The sequence below is a fragment of the Sinocyclocheilus grahami genome, unplaced genomic scaffold, assembly GCF_001515645.1.
Source record: "Sinocyclocheilus grahami isolate Dianchi unplaced genomic scaffold, SAMN03320097.WGS_v1.1 scaffold24.1, whole genome shotgun sequence".
Classification (NCBI taxonomy): Eukaryota; Metazoa; Chordata; class Actinopteri; order Cypriniformes; family Cyprinidae; genus Sinocyclocheilus; species Sinocyclocheilus grahami.
This window is the reverse complement of record NW_015505203.1, coordinates 30,192-51,842: the sequence shown is the minus strand read 5'-3', so window position 1 is coordinate 51,842 and position 21,651 is coordinate 30,192. Positions and strand designations below refer to the sequence as shown.

Genomic DNA, 21,651 nt, shown 5'->3' with positions numbered 1-21,651 from the left:
CCCCGCGGTATAGTTCGAACACTGGCCTAAAGCATCTGACTTAGAGGGGCTCTCAGATTCTCTCAAAAGGTGTTGGTTCTGCTTGCAGCTAATGACTCTTAGCTAAAGGCATTGCGTTGTAATAATGGGGAAAAACTGCTTTCCCTGACAACTGAAATGGAACCTACTTAACATGGCACAGTGAAGTGAAGCACTGACTAACACATAGATTAGATATTCAACACAGAGTTACCTCCATCTCATTGTTTTGTTTCTGTGAGCAATGGATGCCTTGTTTTTAAGGAACCTTTGCACTCCAAATTTGTGCTTGGGGTGAAATGTTTAATCTGTCAGATCCCAATTCATGCAATATGCATGACTGTATATCCCACCCAGATCTGCACTGACCTTTTTTATCTGCTGAGTATGAGAGTGTGTTGTCATGCGAAAGCTTGACTGATGTGTAGACATGAGATCAGGAAGTTCATCTCTTCTGTACAGACTTTGAAATGTTTGTGTTGTGAAGGGTTCTCCATATTCAAAGCCTGCTATTTTCGCAAACCTCTTCTACCTAGCATAGATTCAATGTTTTCTTAAGCAGCAGGACGCAGTTCATGACTAGATTACTGCCAAACTGTTTGTTTAGGGTCAAGAGGGCTCTGTCACAAAAAGGTTACCGAGCAACAGGCCAAAAAGCTACATGTTTTGTCATGTCTGGGTGCATGCATGTAAAATCTATTTTAATTAATCGAGTTATTGAGAAATTAGTTATTGTAAGCCAGTTGAGGTTAATTATAGCCAAATGTACAGTGTAAAGACATATAATAATGTAAATATGTATAATAATGTTCCTGTGGCTCAGTGGGAGAGCATTACTTTAGCAGTGCAAAAGGTTGTGGGTTTGATTCCCAGGGAACACACATACGGGTAAAAATGTATAGCCTGAATGCACTGTAAGTCGCTTTGGATAAAAGTGTCTGCTAAATGCATAAATTATTATTATTATTAATGTTAAATGATGTAATCGTCCAGATTTTTTGTACTTTATATATAATGTACTTAATGCTATTATGTCTATGAACACATTTGTTTACTCTTCCTTTAGGTTTGTTTTAAACCCACAAATCTTATGAGAGCCCTGTCCCAAAAATTTATCTTTTTTTTGTGTCATACAGAAGAAAGTAAAGGATGGAATACACTATTACTTTTGCCCAGATTTTTTCCCTAATTTGCAGTCTGGACAAGTCTGGAGAGTCAATCTGCTGGTTTTGGGCAGTTGAAGATGACAGATTTCACAGAAAACTTTGTGTATACTAACTAGTGTATGATGGGTACAGATTTTTTCAGACTATGAATCCATCCAGACTAGGGCTGCACGATGTATCGAAATTATCGAAATATCGCAAGTGTAAATATCGCAAGGGCGTGCGATATCTGAATAATTTTAATAATAGACTACTTAAATCAAAACTAGGGATGCACCGATATGAAAATTTTGGCCGATACCGATAACCGATTATTCTTTATTTTTGAAAGCCGATAACCGATATGTTGGCCGATAAATCTATATCCAAATTGTTATATACTTTTTGAGAGCCTGATTACAAAAAAGGTCTCATCATTAAAAGCCACATCCCAAACACTTCAACATAAGCAGCCTAGTTTGAACGGTGTACATTTTAAAAATATTTTTACTCTCCCATTACCAAATTTAGTCATAAAAAAGTCTTACAAATAAATAAAATAATGCAGAAATAATGCAAACAAGTCACTGGACATCATTACACGTGTAAAGAATCAAAATGAATGCGCCATAGATCAATAAAACGGAATAGCCTCTGCACGGACAATAATTAAATGATTTTAATTACTAAACCATATTGTTGATGAAAATAATAAGAGAAAAATACAAGTGGTTGTTGTTATTAATAATATATCAATGATTTTGAAAAAGTAACAAATTAATACCACTGTTTTAAATAGCAGCCATTGAGCTGCAGCTCAAGCTGAAGCTGAAGAGCTGAATGAACACGGTAAACTGAAGCGTTTTGCTGGCAGCTTATTTAACTCAAGGAAATGCATCCTGAGATTAATATTAATACAACATAAACATAATATTACAACTTATATATGAAATGACAAATGACGCAGTTATTGCATGCTATAGTCAGAATGTGTGATCCTGTTGTGGATGCGCTCTTCCCATAACAACGCGCTGAAACACGGCAACTAAACCCAAAGAATTCACAATGTTTTATTATAATAATGTTCTCATTAGAATGTTATATACACAACATTCCCAATCATAGTTATTAATGTTGTGCACTGCTGTTTGGGCTGCGTGTGCTGAGCTAAAGATGATCACCGGTAAACTGAAGCGCTCTTTCAACTTAATCAAATGCATTCTATATGAGATAAATCAGATATACATCAAATAAACACAATATTACAATGTACAATTGCACAAAAGGCTGCAAACGAACAGCGCGCATCTGAAGTGTCTCTGAAGGAAATAATGCATTATTTATCGGCTTTAAGATATCGGCCAAATTTTCTTATCAGGCCGATACCGATAACAGAAAAAAATGAGCATTTATTGGCTGATACCGATATGGTGGCCGATATATCGTGCATCCCTAATCAAAACGTTGCAAAATGTCAACGTTTTATTTTGACGCATATAACAGAGAATTGCTTGACGTTAAAAAGAGTTAAGTGCAATAAGTTGAGAAAACAACTTAAGAAAACAACTCTTTGCCGTCTCGTCTTGCAGTCTGACTCACACCTGAAGCGCGCGCACAAGCTGCATCTCACACAGCGTATCTTCGTTCTGCCGCACACAGCGAGAGAGACGCGTTTCAGATGGCGCGTGAACACCGAGTTGATTCGTCTTTCGGATCTCTTCCTTATGTTTGAACAGACACATACACACAGAATTATGTCAATAGTACCCATCTTGACGATCATTCTCGTAAACGCAGTCAGTTATGTTTTAAATGAATGTAAACAGCTGAGAAAGATATCGGATGTGTATCATTATACTGGATCCGTGCAGTCGGATTTAAAGGGACAGCAGCCTATAAATACGTGCTGCTGAATATGTAACTAATGTTAATCAAATAACAAAGATTAATCTAAATTTAATTCATGCAGTGAACACTATGCAGTGTTATTTTACTCTTAATTATTAAATTTCTGTACCTGAATACTACTGTTTATTTTATCTATGCTTGTAGATTGTGTATTTCTTTTTTTTTCTTTTTCTTTTCTGTTCACTTGCCTTTAATCATGTTTGATCTTTCTCAGACTATAGTTTTTGCTGTGGTATATGAAGACGTACTTAAAGTGTATGGAAAGCAAAGTTACAATGATATAGAATTAGTGTTATTAATTTTATGTTCACACTGATGTTAAAATGACATTTTCTGATTTGTGACATTACTTATGTAATGCTAAAACACTGCTGGTCACTTTCAGAAGTTATAGTGATTCTTTCTTTTCCAAGAAAGAATGTGAAACAAATTGGTTATATAATTTTCATTTTTAAATATTTTAAAATATCATTTAAATTGATTTTACACACTTTAAGCAATATCGTATCGAATATCGCATTTTTTAACAAGGTATCGCATTTGTCTTCAATATCGCACAGCCCTAATCCAGACAGAGGCTATTAAATCTGTTTTGATATTTTGAGCTGATTTTAGAACACACATTGTTTTAATTTGTCATGTGTCTTCTTGCAACAAATTGCATGTTTCTGTGAGAGTTTGTGTTTGGAACAAGCCTGAAAGTCTGGTCAGGGCTCCAGACTGCAACTAAAACGGTCGCATTTGCGACCAAAAATGTTAATTTGCGAGTGAGGTTTTTGCTAAGGTCACCACTGGCGACTATAAATATTTACATGTTATGACTTAAAAATTTGCATGTAATGCCTTTATTCCTGATTGTTTTGCGATCACATCTTTTGTTATGTTCACGTATTAAACTGAGACGATGCGCATCAAAGTTTTAGTGGAAAAGAGAGTTTCAAACAGTCCTCGTCTCTGCCGAGCACCAGCACTGACGGCACACCTGCTAAACGCAGCTCAGTTGTGTAGCGCGAGAGAGATAGAAAATTATGTCTAAAAGCAGTGTCTATATCATGCTCAACTTGAACAAACTACAACAGGTAAAGCTGTCAGTCAGCTGTGTGAATATTGTCAATATCGTTAACAATTCTTGTTTATAATCATTACTAATATGGCTTCTTCTTATCAAGATCTTAGTCTATATGCTGTGTTCTGTTAATGCTTTAACTTCATATTATTTGAAGCGCACTTGCCGTCCAGTAATCGCAAAAAAAGATTTGTGCTTTGTTACTTTTTAATAAACAAAGTATCAGCTTTAAAATTATGCCAAATTCATAACGAAATTCAAACAATAAATACGGTTTTGGCGCTCTTTAATGTGGCAGGCGTGATCGCATTAGCGCCTCAGTTCAAGCAGCAAGTGAACCTATTATATCTTTCTATTTACTACTATAGTACATAATGAAGATGAATTAACCTTAAAGGTCCCATATTGTCAAAACTGAAATTTCTTGGCTTTTTTTCATGATAACTGAGGTCTAGGTGCTATGTAACTACCATATAAGTTTCAAAACAGTCAGTCCACAGTAAAATGCACACAGCCTGCATAAAGTAGCTGTGATTTTTCACGTTGTGACTTCCGTAAAAAGTTGACGTCAGAACTACACAGTCACTGCTTTCAGTCAACACCCCGAGCACCACCCACCACTCTCCTTTTGCCAAACTCCAGACAACATCGCGTCCATGCCATTGCTGAGCAATGACAACACAGAAACATGTCGAAAAGGTTCACTTTAACCACGAAACCAGATCGGCCGACCTGTAACGTTACACTCTCACTCAAAGGATGGACGATCTGACAGGATTGTTACTATAAGGTGGATCACATCTAACGAGTACAGTAAAGACAAACTCACCGTGTCTATCTAGTCATGATGATGTATATACATTTCAATTTCAGCAGCAAACTATTTTTACAGCTACATTATTGTTCCAGCCACAATTAATCACAACAATTACAAATGATTATTTATAAATCGTCAGTTTGTTGTTTTGTACACATGCACACAGACACGACATAGTCGTGAGATGCAAGAAACATGGCAAGAAATCACCCATAACAACAAAAGACAATACTTTATTGAACCTTTTCTGATAAGAAGTGTGCGCTGCAAACGCCAGTCTGCTCGCTTTATCGCATTTAACCACAGCTGTCGTCGGTTTTTTGTCTGGCAGTGGCAGCAGATATGCGATCAAATTTCTAATTTGAGGCTGTATTACGTTGAATCTGGCACCCAACATCACAACAAGATGATATTTTAAGCTCCTAATGTAGCCGAATCTGCAGTGATTTGAATGGGCTGCCTCCAGTTTTCCCCTTTTGTTTTGCTGCCTCCAGCTAGAGCTGTGACGTCGGCTGACCCTAGTTACCTGTGGTTGGCCTGGCCGTGTACCTCCAGAAAGGGGTAAAATATGTGACCTTTAAAAAGTAGGCTATTTTATAAGAGAGCCTACAGTAACACTTACTGAAATGTCTCATGTAAAAGCTTATTCGGTGTTTCAAACTGCGGAAAACGTGTAAAGCTTGTAAACATTGCAACGTAATATACATTTACCTCAGAATAACCATTAGGTGTCCATAAGCTCATCAGTCAGCTAGAAAAATAACTATAAGAGCTATATTTATGCACTATTGCATATTAATATTTTTACTTAACCTGTTGTCTACATGATTCAACTCCTCCTAGAAAATTGCATTTTAATAATGAAGAAAAACAGACTGAATGTGTGAAAGACATGTGACAACATTTATAGGATGCATTGAGGAGGAGCACTCAGCGGCCAAATGATGATTGAAATGATTGAACATTTTTTTATTCTGTGGCACCTAAAAACACAATTTGGTGCCTAAGATTTTTTCTTATAGTAGCCAATGGCTCCTTACTCGATTTTTTTTTGTCTGGAGCCCATCTGGTAGTGTGTGACCCTCAGTCATTTATTGTATAATGTAGTTTTTCTTTGTGACCATTTACAGTCGACAAGTGTATGATGACTTATTCTAAAATCCGTTCAGATTTTTAAAGTCCTGTAGACATAATTGTCTCAGTAAATTATGACAGAATAAAATTTTTTGGGCAATCACTTCTTTTAAGGGATAGTTCACCCAAAAATTTAAATTCTGTCTTTAATTACTCACCCTCATGCCGTTACAAGACCTTTGTTCATCTTCGGAACACAAATTAAGCTATTTCTGATGAAATCCAAGAGCTTTCTGACCCTGCATAGACAGCAATTCAACAATTCTTCTCTTCTGCGTCAGTCTCCACCGCATGTGCACAACAGTACGACAGCGCATGTGTATGATGCTGCTGACGCAGAAGCCGGTGTTCTGACATAGAACTTGGATGCGCTGCGTCTTTTTTACAAGCAGAGGAATGCACACGCATATGTCATGGTACTGTTGTGAACACGCGTCGAAATCTTACATGGAATAGAAGAAATTGTTGAATAAAATCATTATTTTTTGTTTTCTTTGTGCACAAAAAGTGTTCTCATAGCTTCATAAAATTATGGTTGAACCACTGATGTCACATAGACTATTTTATTGATGTCCTTACGTTTCTGGGCTTTGAACGTGTCAGTTGTGTTGCTGTCTATGCAGGCTGAAAGCTCTCAGATTTCATAAAAAAAAAATCTTAAATTGTGTTCCGAAGATGAACGAAGATCTTACAAGTTTGGAATGTCATGAGGGTAAGTAATTAATGACAGAATTTTCATTTTTGGGTGAACTATCCCTTTAAATGTCTTTTAACATTTATGTACATTTTATGTTATTTACTGAATATTTATCCTTAAAGGAGCAGTAGACTGAATAATTTTCTGACTCCATCTCTGTGATAACCCCAGAATTTAGATGTAATTTAATTTAAATATAATTTTTTTTTTAGCTAGACTATGCAGAGTACAGTGTTGGTGTGCTGTGCAGGAGTGATGTATGTGTAGGCAGGTTATAGTGCAGATGGGATCTCAAGTATTCCAGAGAGGCTAGTAATGGAAGCGGGAGAAGCCTTCTTGATAATGGTAGTAAGTTAAGATGCCACAGATTGTATTGGTCATGGGGGAAGTGGAGGGTAGGGGCTGAGATGGAGAATTATTTAGTGATGCCCTGCAGTATCAGCATTTACTTGCAAAGGCTAGTTCACACTGTCTCAATAGACTTCCAGCAGGTGTAGTTGGATCAGTATATGGGTTGCCGTTTGTTGGTGTTTTGCACAGAATGTTCAATCGCTGGTTATCGGGTCATGGAATGTTTGAACAGTCTGGTGTGATTTTTTTTTTTTCATCAAACCCTGACATAATCAGACTTAATCATGAACCGTTGCATGACAATGAGGTAAACGCCTCTGCCAACTCTTTAGAAACTAATGTGTGTGGATGTAACTGCCTTAGTGAAACCACAAATGTGTACATATAGTATGTATTGTATATGTGATGTGTAATTGAAGAGTAATTCATCAACTTTTTTTTTTGTCAAGATTTCTGTAGCATCATCTTCAGCATGGAAAAACAAGGAATGCAAAAGCTGAATTCAGTGCACATGAGTAATATTTTAATAACTTTCACATCCACTTTATGGACTTCGCTTACATTTGAATTGCATAAGTTACTACATTTTTATGAGTGGGTTGGTTCAGAGCTTTTTGGAACAGTACACACTACTGTTATAAAACTCTTACCAATGCTGCATTTATTTGTTAAAAATACAGTAAAAACATTCATATTATTTCAGTTTAATTTAGTTTTTGCTTCATCTTTAGGAGGAGGTTGTTGTTCTTGCACCACATTACCAGGTCAGCCAGCTTCATCCTTCAGGCTGATTCATCATCATTTCAGTCATTCTGGTGCTGTCAGCAAAATAGATAATTAAATAGTTTGTTGTGGGTACATTTTAGTGTTTATTGCTCCCTCGTTCAGATCTCTTCTAAGCAATTATCTTCCAAATCTAACTCTTTTCCCAAATGATTTGTGCGTCCATATTGTACAAGTAAACAAAATCAAAAATACCTGTCATCCTTCAAAATAAATCGAAGAATTGATGATGTAAAATCATTTTTTAATAGTCAGTTTAAATGTGTTGGCAAACACTGGGATGATTAAGCAACACATTGTAGAATTAAAATGTTTGGCCTCTGTGCGCTTCATAAAACCATTTTTGAACGTAAATACAATGACATAGAGGAAATGAGACGCTCAACATTTGAATAGAGGGCACATCATTAATAACAGCCAACCTCAAATAGCTGATTAATGATTAGAGAGGCATGATCCCTGAATATCTTTATGATCATATAAAAGGCACAAAGTTCATACCATTTGTGTTACTAGGCAACTGAAGCAACTTAACGTTTGCTGTGAAGATAATGATATGAGATTGAAGAACAATTGGATGAGTTGTCATGGATGGCAGACTGTGAATAAAAGGGATAGAGCAGACAGTTTACGGTTTGCATTTATAATGGTGTTGTATTGTATAGCCTGAGGGTTTTTTATATATTTTCTGCTTGGGGTTCTCAGGCTGAAGGGTCCAAATGTCAAAATAACTGCTGTGAAATGAACAGGTGGTGAGACCAGTTTTCATTAGCCGCTGGGACTGTGATATGCACCTATTCAAAAAAGGATACTGATGAAAGGATGAATGTCAAGTTTATTGCTCATTGTCATGTCATGTTTTTTTTTTTTGTAAAATATTAAGATGCTTGATGACAGTTAGCGCAGTGTATATGGATTTGCATAGTGTCTATTTCAGTATTGATTTCTGACAATCTTTTGGTGAATTGATTTCTGCATTGTAAAAAATATATTTTGAAGTAAAAATGCTGAAAAAAAGGTCAAAGATTTACTTGATTGTTGTTGTTTATTGTTGGCTGTTATTGCACCAACCCAGCTTTGCTATAGGGCTACACTGAAAAATGCTTATGATTCAGTCACATTTGCAGTCTTCCCAGCATAAACTGTGGCATGAATAATTGATATGGTTAAGTGTATCTCATTGAATTAATATTTTTATGAGAGTTGTTTGATGACTTTTTGTCACTGTGTTCTATCATTTTGTATTAACATACTGTCCTGGAATATTGCAGAGAATTCTTTGTGAAAGCCCATAACAGACTTTTACTTTTACTTAGGGATGCACCGAAATGAAAAATCTTGGCCGAAGCCGTACAAAATGAAACACTGGGCCGAATACAGAATACCGAACACGGTTTTTCGCATTTTTTCCCCCATGTAGGCCTATTTTGCCATTTTTTTCACCATTGCATAAATTAAATAGCCAAAATGTGCTTTTTACTGTTTTGTCAAACAGTAAAATTGATAAAAAATCAATTAAAAAACGAAAATTAAAAAATATTTACTTAACACTGAACATTGAACATTATACCAACAAAGCACAATTTAACTTATAATTAATAAGTTAGTAAAATAATATATTTTTTTGCCATATTTGAGACTTGAATCAGGCATGTATTTGTTTTACTGTACAAATAAAGGCAGCCTTGCTGAGCAGAAGATAATTCTTTTAAAACATTAGAATATATTACAGATCCCAATTTGAACACTGTGAATGTTATAATAAATGTATTAATAGAGCTGTTGTAATGTAATTATTATTAACATGATTATTTTCTTACTTTTTTATTTTATTTTACAGAACAACAGTAAAATTACATTACTAACATTTATGAATGTTGATGGAGTTGTTGCTTTTTCTCAGCTTTTATCTTGGCAGAAACCCGCAGGAAGATCTCAGTGCTTCTTTTTGTTGACAACAACATGCAGATTTATAAATGATTCTCATTACGAATTTGGGAAGATGTTTGTCACACGTATCACATTGTCACATGTTACTGAGCAACTGACGAGTAACACAGTTTTAGCGCAGATTTTCCTCGCGCTTTGGACATTGAACCCTGGCATCGCGAGCTCGTGCAGCGCTGTCATTCTGCAGTTTATTTACTAATCGTTTAAGGCCATTTCGCGATTTCAATAATCATACAGTAGCCTAACCACCAGCATCAGCCACCTCTTCTTCTCATTAGGAGACATGTAATGCAGCACTAAACAGTCTCTCGCTGTCGGTGCTTTGTGCTTGTAATGATTTCTGCATCTTTCTCTGATAGTTTTAAATGCTTTCACACTGCCGACATGTTTGCTGCATTAGTGCCTCTATTTGATCGCGTTAGTCATTGTTCGGTACATATTATTCGGCCGAACACCGAAAGAGATTTTTTTTTGCTATTTTCGGCCGAATCATTTCGGTTGCCGAACATTCGGTGCATCCCTACTTTTACTAGAGCGTTAAAGTTGAAGTATGAATCCCATAGGGTTGAAGCCAAAAGCCTACTTAACTTTCATTATGTCAGTGGGATTATATCTCTTTAGAGACCATGTTAATAGCATTTAGAAATGCATTAATATTAATTAAAATAATTAATGAAAAAGCTCTTTAGTAGGCTACCGGCAGATGTTGGTTAAATGCCTCAGTAAAGGAAATGTGTGCTCTATTTTGGCAAGTGGCTGCAGTTTTTCCTCTTTCTTTTTTGTTAGCTGCCTTGCTCAGTTTAATGGGAATGGGTTGAGTAATGGAATAGAACAAGAGTTTTAACCCTGCAGTTCTCCTTCGGCAACATCAGTTAATCTTTTAGCAGTAAGCAGCATCTAGTCTCTCACAATAAGCTGAGCAGCCTCAGTCTGTGCTTTCTGTCCTCATTAGATCGAGGGCTGAAGAGCTGAGATCAACATGGGGCAGCTGCTGTCATGAATCAAGCTCTATTCATTAACACCAAACCTAATCAATTAGATTAGACAGGCTTTGGGTTGTTCAATAAGCAGTCTGCACAAGATATCAGAGAAACATGTCCTCTACCCGTCTGTGCTGCAGAAATCTGCAGTCTTTGAACTTTTTTGAAAGTGTGTTCTATATACAGGATAACATTTCCTACTGATGAGACATAATGTGCATAGTTATTCCCACCTAAAAATGAAATTCTTTCATGCTGTTCAAAGCTTATTGACTGTAAAGTGTAATGCATGACTGAGTCATGCACCCAATATTTATGGTCATTTTTTTGGAATATCAAATTTTATGTTTGGTTATATGCACTCTCCTATAATTGATACCTACATTAAAAACAACAAAAATATAAAGTTATAATAATGTTTTTGTGTTGTCTATGCTGCTTTTGGAGTTTATTTAAGCATCGTAAAATGTGTTTAATAGAGTTGATACTTTTATTCAGGGTCCATGGAATTGAGAGTTAAGACATTTTATAATGTTAGAAAAGATTTACTTTAACAATAAATGTGTTTTTTTTACTTTCTATTCATCATATAATCTTAAATAATTTATCATGGTTTCCACAAAAACATATTTTTTTGTAAATTGTTTTTAATATGAATAAAAATGTTTTTGAGCATCATATCAGCATATCATAGTGATTTCTAAAGAATCATGTGACATTGAAAAGTGAAGTAATGGCTGCTGAAATATATTAAACATTTTAAATTGTAAAAATAATTTTACAGGTTTACAGAATCTAATGATCAAATAAATGCAGCCTTTTTGAATATTAGAAACCTTTTTTTTTGCCTTTTAATTAGATAGGACAGTGTAGTGTGTGACCGGAAGCAATGTGGAAGAGAGAGGAGGTGAGATTGGGAAGGGTCCACAAGCTGGGATTCGAACTCGGGACGCCCGCAGTGCAACAGCGCTATATATCGGTGCACTGCCCACAGGGCTATTGGTGCTGACTAAAAAATTTATTTTTAAAAACATTTTACCAACCCCAAAATTTTTAACAGAATAGTGTATGTTACAAACATGCAAGAGACATGGGTAATATATAGAATTTTGTGATTGAAGGGCATTGTAAGGGAAATCTGTGGAGATATAACAGTCTTTTTTGTTGCAGTCTTTTTAAAATGTTTTTAGTATATCCCTATTCAGCCTACACAGTTTCCTCTGGATCTTTGTGTGTGCGTCTGTGTGGGAGGATGGGCTTGTTTCAATAGGTCACACTACAATGTTTATATATTTTTCTATTGCTGTCTTGTTTTGTTTTGCCTTTACAAAATCCTTACTGATAGCTATGATTACTCTGTCATAGATGTGAAACAAAATGGCATGCTGTTGGTATATTTCACAAACCCTGCATATTACTTGTTGTGTATATATTTTTTCTCTGTTACTGGAATACTAGGAACAAACAGTTCTGTGAAAGTGCTCCTGCTGATGTATTATCGTTTCCTCCGTCCCTCTGACAGCTCATTGAAGTGCCTGCTTTCCTCCACTGCCATGGCTTCTACACCTCCACCTCTCATGAAGAAGCACAGTCAGACTGATCTTGTGAGTCGCCTCAAGTCCCGCAAGGTCCTGGGTGTCGGCGGGGAGGATGATGACGGAGAGGTGCACAGGTCAAAGGTAACTTCCCACTTGCCTGCATCTTTATATTTTACCTCAATAGCAGCTATTCATGAAAGAGAGTATTTTTTTATTCATACCCAGTATAACAGCATAGTAGGGCTGGTCTGAATTCCATTTTTTGAGCTTCGAAGCTTCGGTAGTAATCAACACCGAATATTCGACGCTTTGGAGGGAGAGGGCTGAACATATTCTGCTCTCGCTAATAAAGTGAATGAGAACCGTTTCGCGGGGGATGCCAGGTGTTCGAAAAAAAAGAGAAGAAGAATATTCGAATCTCAAAATTGAAAATCGAATGCCAACCCACTGAACGAATATTTGAATAATCGAATATTCTGGTCCAGCCCTACAGTATAGTACAAGAAAAAACAGTATAGTACAAGAAAAGGAAAAATATAAAAATAATATTATATGTAAATCTTTGTAATATATTTTATCATTCATATAATTTCTTCATTCAGCAGTAAGCACATTTATTTATCTGCTTATTTAATAATGATAACAATATTTTAAAGATTTTTTGTGCATTATTATTAAAAATATTGTTCAATATATTAATAAAATATTTAATATATTTTTAGTATTGTTATTTAAATGTTATATATACAGTGGGTACGGAAAGTATTCAGACCCCCTTAAATTTTTCACTCTTTGTTATATTGCAGCCATTTGCTAAAATCATTTAAGTTAATTTTTTTCCCTCATTAATGTACACACAGCACCCCATATTGACAGAAAAACACAGAATTGTTGACATTTTTGCAGATTTATTAAAAAAGAAAAACTGAAATATCACATGGCCCTAAGCATTCAGACCCTTTGCTCAGTATTTAGTAGTGTAGGATATCAGACCGAATGAAAAATTTAAGGGGGTCTGAATACTTTCCGTACCCACTGTATATATTATTGCTGGGCAACGATTACATATTATTTTTTGTCACGATTAATCACATGATTTTCTACGATTAATCACACTATGTTCTACGATTAATCACATTATGCACAAAATTTTATAATGAATTCAAAAGTAGCGTATTGTGCACTTTTTTCATTTAAAAGTACTCCTATATGAATAAAAGTGCAATAACATTTGGTTTGCAAACACTTTAAACAAATAAGGTGCTTTGCAGTATTCCTTTTACATAGTAGCAGTTAAAATTTTTCTTGTAAATCTCAACTTATTACAACTAACATTAATGTAATCAAATTAAATATAAAACCAAAGCTTTTTGCCACTGCCAGGTTAACGTTTTTATAGAAAATATTTTGTAGTTTGTTATAGAAAAACAAGTTATGCTCAGAGTCCAGAGCCTCGATTAGAGTAGAGACCTGCACTATCGCGGGACCCAGCGCAACAGAGTGCGGCACGAGACAACACTTGATGGGCGAGTGCGGGCGGGTAGAGACTCAGGTGTGCGGGATGCGGGAGAGTAAGGGTTTACTCTCACTAGGCAATCTTAACCGTTTGACCCCCAAAGCCCGGTTCGTTACGCATGTAGTGTCGGAGCGCGGAACTTCTGAGACGTGCAGCATGATTGCGTCAACATATCTGAGTGGCAAAAGTGATAGATCTGTAAAGCAATATATTGTGAGAGGGCCATGTGTTACCGCGTCCCAAATGACTCAAAATAATAAACCACAAAGTTAACAAAACGATTCACTCCACTGTGCTGATCGAGAGCGCTTATTCTCTGCTGTCTTCACGTGCTATCGGAAACTTCCTATTTCCCGCTTATGAAGTCGTGAGCGCTGCAGCAGTCTTGGGCCCACCCCAAATGCTCTCATTGGTTGAGACGCGTCACGATGCCCATCCCAAGCCAGTACTGATTAACATCCCACCCCTCCTGTGACCCATGGTTTGTCTGTATGTGTAGTCAGAGCCAGTGAGCAACGGACTTTCATAATAATAAAAAAACTGCGTTAATGCGCGATAAAATAATTGTTGGCGTCAATCAATTAATGCGTTAACTTACCCAGCCCTATATACTGTATATAATTTTAATAAGTTTATATGAAAATCTAAAAGACATTATTTTTGGAATATATTTTATCATTCATAGAATGTCTTCAGTCAGCAGTAACCAATTTTTTTTATTTGCTTATTTAATAATGATAACTATATTATAAAGATTTTTTGGTGCATTATTAAAAATATCCTGTTCAATATATTAACTAAATATTTAATATCTTTTTTGTATTGTTATTTAAAATGTATAATATATAAAAATATATATTATTATTATTATTATTAATTATTATTATTATTATTATTATACACTAATTGGCCCCTCACCCTCATCCTGAAGCCAGCGTGCAGTCACGTTACACCACCATGAATAACCCACAATGAGAGCTTATTGGCACGACTGCCCACCTCATGCTCAGTGCTATTAAAACTCCTGGAGCTTTGAGGTAGACCACATGAAACATGGGCACCACTCAGACATGGTCACCCCTTTCCGCCCCTGCATTGTGCATCAAGCTCTGGATAGGGTCACAGAGAAAGATCAAAGACAACATCCATTAAGGGGCAGTCGCCCATCACCCTCTGTTTCAGCAGAGATGGCTCAGACAACACCATAATGGCTGGAGGTGTATGCATAAATGCAACTCTCCATGAGCTTTTAAGGGATTCTATAATAAAGGAATACTTCATCATAAAAGAATAGTTCATAATAAAGGAATAGTTTCTTCGTCTGAACAGACTTTAAAGAAATTCATCATTACATCACTTTCTCACCAATGGATCCTCTGCAGTGAATGGGTACCGCCACAATGGGAGTTCAAACAGCCGATAAAAACATCTACATGTAATCCACTTAACGTCTTGTGACTTGAAAAGCTGTGTTTATAAGGAACAAATCCATCAAGATTTTTTAACTTTAAACTGTTGCTTCTGGCCAAAATACCAGTCCATAATTCATAATAACACTTCCTCCAGTGAAAAATCATTGTCCTGTCACATCAAAATCCACCACCATATTTGTTTACAACTGTTTTGGCTTCTAAACTGTGCTTTGTCTGTGCATATTGTTCTTCTGATTCAGACGAGACAAGGTTTTCACTTGAGGAAGCAATATTATGGAGTACTCATTTGAAATTAAATTATTACAGAGGACTCATTTGAAATTAAAAGCATCTTAATGATGAATTTGTTTATTACAAACATGCAGCTTTTCACTTCACAAGACGTTAATTGATGGACTGGAGTCATGAGGATTACTTGTGGATTATTGTGATGTTTTTATCAGCTGTTTGAATTCTCATTCTGACGGCACCCGTTCACTGCAGAGGATCCACTGGTGAGCAAGTGATGTAATGCTGAATTTCTCCAAATCTGTTCAGATGAGAGAACAAACTCATCTTGAATGGCCTCAGGGTGAGTACATTTTCAGCAAATGTTCATTTTTGGGTGAACTATTCCTTTAATAATTGAACCATTTCACCATTTAAAATAGATCATGCTTTTTGGGTACAACATTTTTCTGTGGTAGAAAATGATTTTATCCATTACTTGAAGGACTTGTGCTTTTACAATATCGATTTTTCTGTCCAGCAATTAACATGATAATGTGCACCATGATGTGTTTGAAGCACTCTGTTTAATTTCCACATTAGCTTGTCACTAAAACAAGCTATCAGCCCAGTTGCTGCGATACTGCTGTCAGACGAACGTACTGTGTAGCTTCCGCCATTACAGGTCTTATGAGAAAACAGAGTTCTCTCTGTTCCCAGCAGTTGTCGAGATGTGTTAACCCCCCCAGAAACAACCAGAGCGAGGTGTCGATTGAGTGATGGTCTCCATAGCACATGACATGCTCTTGTTCCTCAGTGCGACATGCTTTCTGAACACTTTATCTCTGAAATCACTTTTCTCCTGAGAATAATCAATGGTGCACTATGGTATTAGCTACTGCTGTTTACTGGGTAAATACAGCAGCATTTGTTCATCAAGTCTCAACAAATTGCTTTGGCAATATCAGTTGAATGAATGTTCCAAGTCTAGATATTACAATAAGCTAAACCCGTAGAACTAAATATTTACTAAACAGAAACGGCTGATGTCAGCTTGTCTGTGACATCAGTTTTACTGTAAGCCATTACTATTTCTGTGCTCCTGAGAGGCTAAAACACACGCCCCCATACAAACACACTTCGTACTATAGGGTGCACGGAAACACTCATTTTTTTCTTATAGGGGCCTACCACAACAAAGAAAATGTATTAGGTTTAAAGAAAGTGCAACTATTATATGAAGTTCACATCAGGACCGTGTTTTGAAGGCCACAGCAATCACTTTACAAAATTATCTTCCGCTAACCTTCCATCACTTTCTTGCTTCCCTTATAAAATGGCCTTTAGCCAGGATTTCAGCACCACAGCTTCCCATCAGAAACGGATCGGGTTTTCATCAACACTAATTTACCCATGCTGCGGAGGCTTTTAGTGGAGCGTGGTGGAGTAGGGAGATGGATAGAGCCCTCTCTTTTAGGGTGGGAGAAGAAAGAGATAGCCTGCATGTTTAATGGCCATTAGGGCTTGTTGATTTTTTTTTAAGCCCTGGAAGCCACATACATTATTTTGAGCTAGAAATGGAAAGGAGCGAAGTAACATCATTGTGATAATTTCTTATAGAGCACATCGAAGTAAAGATGATGTCTAATTATGCATTTCAAAAATATGTAAAATGTACATTGCTACTGTATAGTTTCCTACTGATTTCCTTAAGCACTTTTGACCCGTCTCTGCAACTGATGCTGGGTCTGACTTGCTTTCTTGTTAAGAGTTGTTATGCAGACAAAGAAAAGAATGGGTTGAGTGAATTATCTCTGGGATTATTCAAGAACATCTAGAACAACCATGAATTTAAATATAAAATTAGAAGGTTTTCAGTATGTTTTCAGGTTTTGTTATTTGGTTTAAAGAACACTAGACAAGAGCAAGTTTGTTAAAATGCATGGCAGATGGCAATAGATGGCAGGGTAGGATTGGTCAGTTAATGTTTCTAAAGGGGTAGTTCACCCAAAAATGAAAATTCTGCCATTAATTACCCAGCCTCATGTCGTTCCAAACCCATAAGACCTTTGTATGGAACGATATTCCGGACAATTTTCAAATAGAATAGCAAATTGTATTTTCAATTGTGTTTTCAATATGTGGACGCATAAATTGTGACATATAATCCAAATGCAATTGCAAATCCTGCATTACCGTTTGCATTTTCGCTTTTGTGAATGCACAGTGACTGCCAAATTTCAAATAAAAAGGCAAAGTCCATTTGCAACTGTATTACCCTTGTCTTAGGAGTTACAAGCCTGTCATATTTAAATGGCAATATTAATTACCAGTCTGCTTTTTCACTCTTGCTGTGTCGCGCATGTAACCTGCCAAAACTCAAATGGAATCGCAATTCCTTTTGCATTTGAATTTCCGATGTCTACATGGAAAGCTGCCAATCATCGTCAGGGGCAGGACTATACTATGGGGTGTGTTTGTATTGGGAGGTGACGTCACTTACAAACACCAGACGTAAAAAGCAGACGTATCAAATAAATGCAGCCTTGGTGAGCATTAGACTCCTTATGAAAAAATTGCTTACTCATATGCTCTTTTAAACAGAGCATTTTCTTGCAATATTCCATGTCACTTATGGAATCACGAAAGTTAGGCTACCCAAAGAAAGCATTATATTGTACCACCGTCAACATTCTTATCTGTGTCTGCCTGATTTTGTGTGAAGGAGCTGTGCTCCCCTGTGGCCCGCAGCCTGGATTATGAACACAAAGCCATCATTGTGAAATCACCCAGCCTGCTGTCAAAATAGACCTATTAAATTAAAGCAAAACTCAAACTTTCCTATCAGTCCCTTCAGATTCTACACCAAAGTTTCCAATTTCACAAAATAAAACCGTGTCCTTCTGCATGGTCCATTCAGTGTCAGCAGGCTTGTGCTGTCAGCAAATCTGATAATCCTACTTTTGTGAGTCAGACCTGTTTTCCTCAATTTGACATTTTCCTACCATGGGCCTCTATTTTTCGTGCCAGCTTGGTCTGTTTATAGAAAGATTGTAATGTTTATCAAAGTCATTGATGTTTCTTACATATGTGTTATGGTGTTACATGCTAATATTGACATTTCTCTCATTTTGCAGATCAGTCAGATGTTGGGTAATGAGATGAAGTTTGCTGTGCGTGAGCCCATTGGTCTCCGGTAAGACATTCTCTTCATATCAGACTACCAACTTGGCTTGTCTCTGTCTTTGCATGTGACATCAGACACCCTACTAATTTAATTGTTCCAGTGTTCTGTGCAGTTTTTTTTTTTTTTTTTGGCCAATCCTTGAGGGTTTTGATTGTGGCTCATTTGTGTCTTATTAGAGGCCAGCTGGTTAGATGTGTTGTGTCTTTCCTTGTCTCATTGCAGGCTCTGGCTCCTCATCTCTGCAGTGCTGTTCACATCCACATCCTTAATGGTGAGCAGTTCACACAAAATGTATAACAGCTCATGCTCCAAACTGAAATAATGCTCATTGTGTTTTGTTTAATCATTTACACTATACTGTTTAAAAGCTTGGGGGTCGTTTTTTAAATAAATTAATACTTTTATTCAGCAAGGATGCATTAATTTGATAAAAAAAAGTGACAGTAAAGCCAACTATAATGTTAAATCTGTTTGAAATAATAATTACTGTCTATTCTTCAAAGAATCCTAAAAAAAATTAACCGTTTCCACAAAAATTTTAACCAGCACTGTTTTCAACACTGATAATAAGGAATTTTACTTGAGCACCAAACCAACATAATAGAATGATTTCTGAAGGATCATGTGACACTGAAGACTGGAGTAATGGCTGCTAAAAATTCAGCTTTTTATACGATTTATAAATTTGAAATACTATATATTAAAATAAAAATGGTTATTTTAAATTGTAATAATGTTTCACATTATTACAGTTTTTATTGTATTTTTGATCAAATAAATGCAGCCTTGTTGAGCATAAGAAATGTCTTTCAAAACATTTTACATTTCTTGTTTTTCTGTCATCTTAAAGGATTAATTTTTTTTGCAGATTTGCCACATCTCCCTAGAATTTCTTTAACATTACATTCATTATGTGACCTTCTTCTCTTTGTTATAGGCCTTGGCTTTTCCCAGCCAGCTCTACGAGATAATATTTGAGATCACCACCTCGAGGATCTCCATCAGACTCTACGGAGGAGCTCTTCTATGTATGTTCAGCTTTATGGGATTAGGTTTGGAGGAAGAAAGTGTAACACTATAATAGATGATAATGACAACAAAGTGGCCTGTTCTGACTTACACATACACTACATTGCCACAAAAATGAAGGAACCCTTTACATATAGTGAATTTCACTATGGGATTTGTAAAAGCATTGACGATATCGTTGAAATAAAATGCATGTATTGGCCCGGTTAGGACACTTTGTAATCCGGGCCACCAATGTTAACCCCCATCATTTTGGAAAGGGATGTTTAAATGTGCATTTCTGCACATACCATTGGCCATGTTGCATATACATGCACGTCTATACACTTTAGCTTTTTTCACTCCGTCTCAATTTATGCATAGCAAATGCATAATGTAAACACATTTGTGCAGGTCTGTCTCCCACTCACAGGAAATATTCATGACTAGATGAGCTTTTCACTGCCAGATTAGTGTATGATTTCAAGTGGTATGAATATTTTATGCCTCTGTTTTAAAAATGGATGAGTCCATACAATTCCATTTAGCCACATAGGGCCAAATAGGGCTTTCAGAGTGCTGGGCAGTGCTACTGTATTGGGGCTAGTAATGACCCCCTGCTGGTCCCAGGATGCTTCACAATAACAGCACATGCAAGGCTCACCCCGTGCTTGAGCTTACAGTCAGCCGTAGGAGGTCTTGTATTATAAAAGATTGCAGGGGTGGCTTATGGGTATGTGAAAGAGACTGTTTTGTGGAAATAAAATCCCTTCCCTCCCTATGCCCTTATTTCATTATGAACAGCAGCCTATTTGTCTTTTCTCCATAATAGCGTAACGCAGCCTCTAATTCAGCATAAAGAAGTTTTCCCTCCCCAATTTGTTTAGATTCCAGCCTTAACCAGTGGGGGGATATAGAATATTATGCTAATGTGATTACATACATTATCTGTCCGAGTACTCATGAGTATGATTCTGCAGCAGAGCCCTGGAAGCTTTGCTGCGCATAATAACTATAAGTTTATAATCTCTTGCTGGAAAACAGTGCAAAGCATTACAGTTGTAACACGTTCTCAGGATGCTTCCAAGACCATGACAAGTCAATAAAACCTGATGAAATCTGTCCTGAAACTCTCTTGCACTTGCCATTGGGCCTTCCTTATTGTTGAGTCCTGAGAATGTCTAGAATACTTATTGTTCTTAAGGCTGTACTGCCCTCTTATGGTAACAAGCTCTCTTTAAAATCCAATCCAAGCACAAGCTTCAAAGGATTAGATATCAAATTAAAACACTAAACTTCTAAAATAAATATTGAAGAAAGTGATTACACTTACTGTATTTACGACTGTCACATAATAAAAGCCTAGTTTTAAAATTTCTGAAATATATGGTACATGCAGATTCATATTTTATTGTATTTTTTACATTTTATTACTTATTTACTTAGTTGTTGGTAACATAATATTATATTATTTTTTATTTTAATATTATGTATGTTTTATGTTTTGTTATATTTTTATTCATAAGTCCAGTCCGGCTGCCCACTGCTCTGGGTGTGTGTTCACGGTGTGTGTGTTCACTGCTGTGTGTGTGCACTTTGGATGGGATAAATGCAGAGCACTAATTCTAAGTATGGGTAACCATACTTGGCCACACGTCACTATCACTATCAAGTACACAAGTCAGCAAAATATACAACACTGTTCTAGTGGTTTTTGGATATTTTAATAAAAAAATCTTACATACTGTATTGTGCCTTTAAGTAGGTTTGTAAATTGAGTGTTGTAGCTATGCTGCATGGCTATGCTGTCTTGTAGCTATGCTGTCTTTAGCTAAATGTCTATATATGCTTCAGACTACTACTTAGTTTGACTTTACAAATTAGTCTTTATACTTTTTTTTTTCTTCTCTCCC

The 21,651-nt window shown here is 36.3% G+C and overlaps 1 protein-coding gene across 1 annotated transcript in view; it reads left to right on the top strand.

Annotated features, from left to right (window-relative positions):
• Positions 1 to 21,651, top strand: part of LOC107562993 (tumor protein p53-inducible protein 11-like) — a 32,636-nt gene that overhangs the window by 8,619 nt on the left and 2,366 nt on the right. The window contains exons 3-6 of the mRNA XM_016247766.1: positions 12,372 to 12,528; positions 18,681 to 18,739; positions 18,953 to 19,001; positions 19,668 to 19,758. Of these exons, the coding sequence (XP_016103252.1) occupies positions 12,403 to 12,528; positions 18,681 to 18,739; positions 18,953 to 19,001; positions 19,668 to 19,758 (325 nt within the window). The 5' untranslated portion in view covers positions 12,372 to 12,402. The remainder of the gene's footprint in view (positions 1 to 12,371; positions 12,529 to 18,680; positions 18,740 to 18,952; positions 19,002 to 19,667; positions 19,759 to 21,651) is intronic.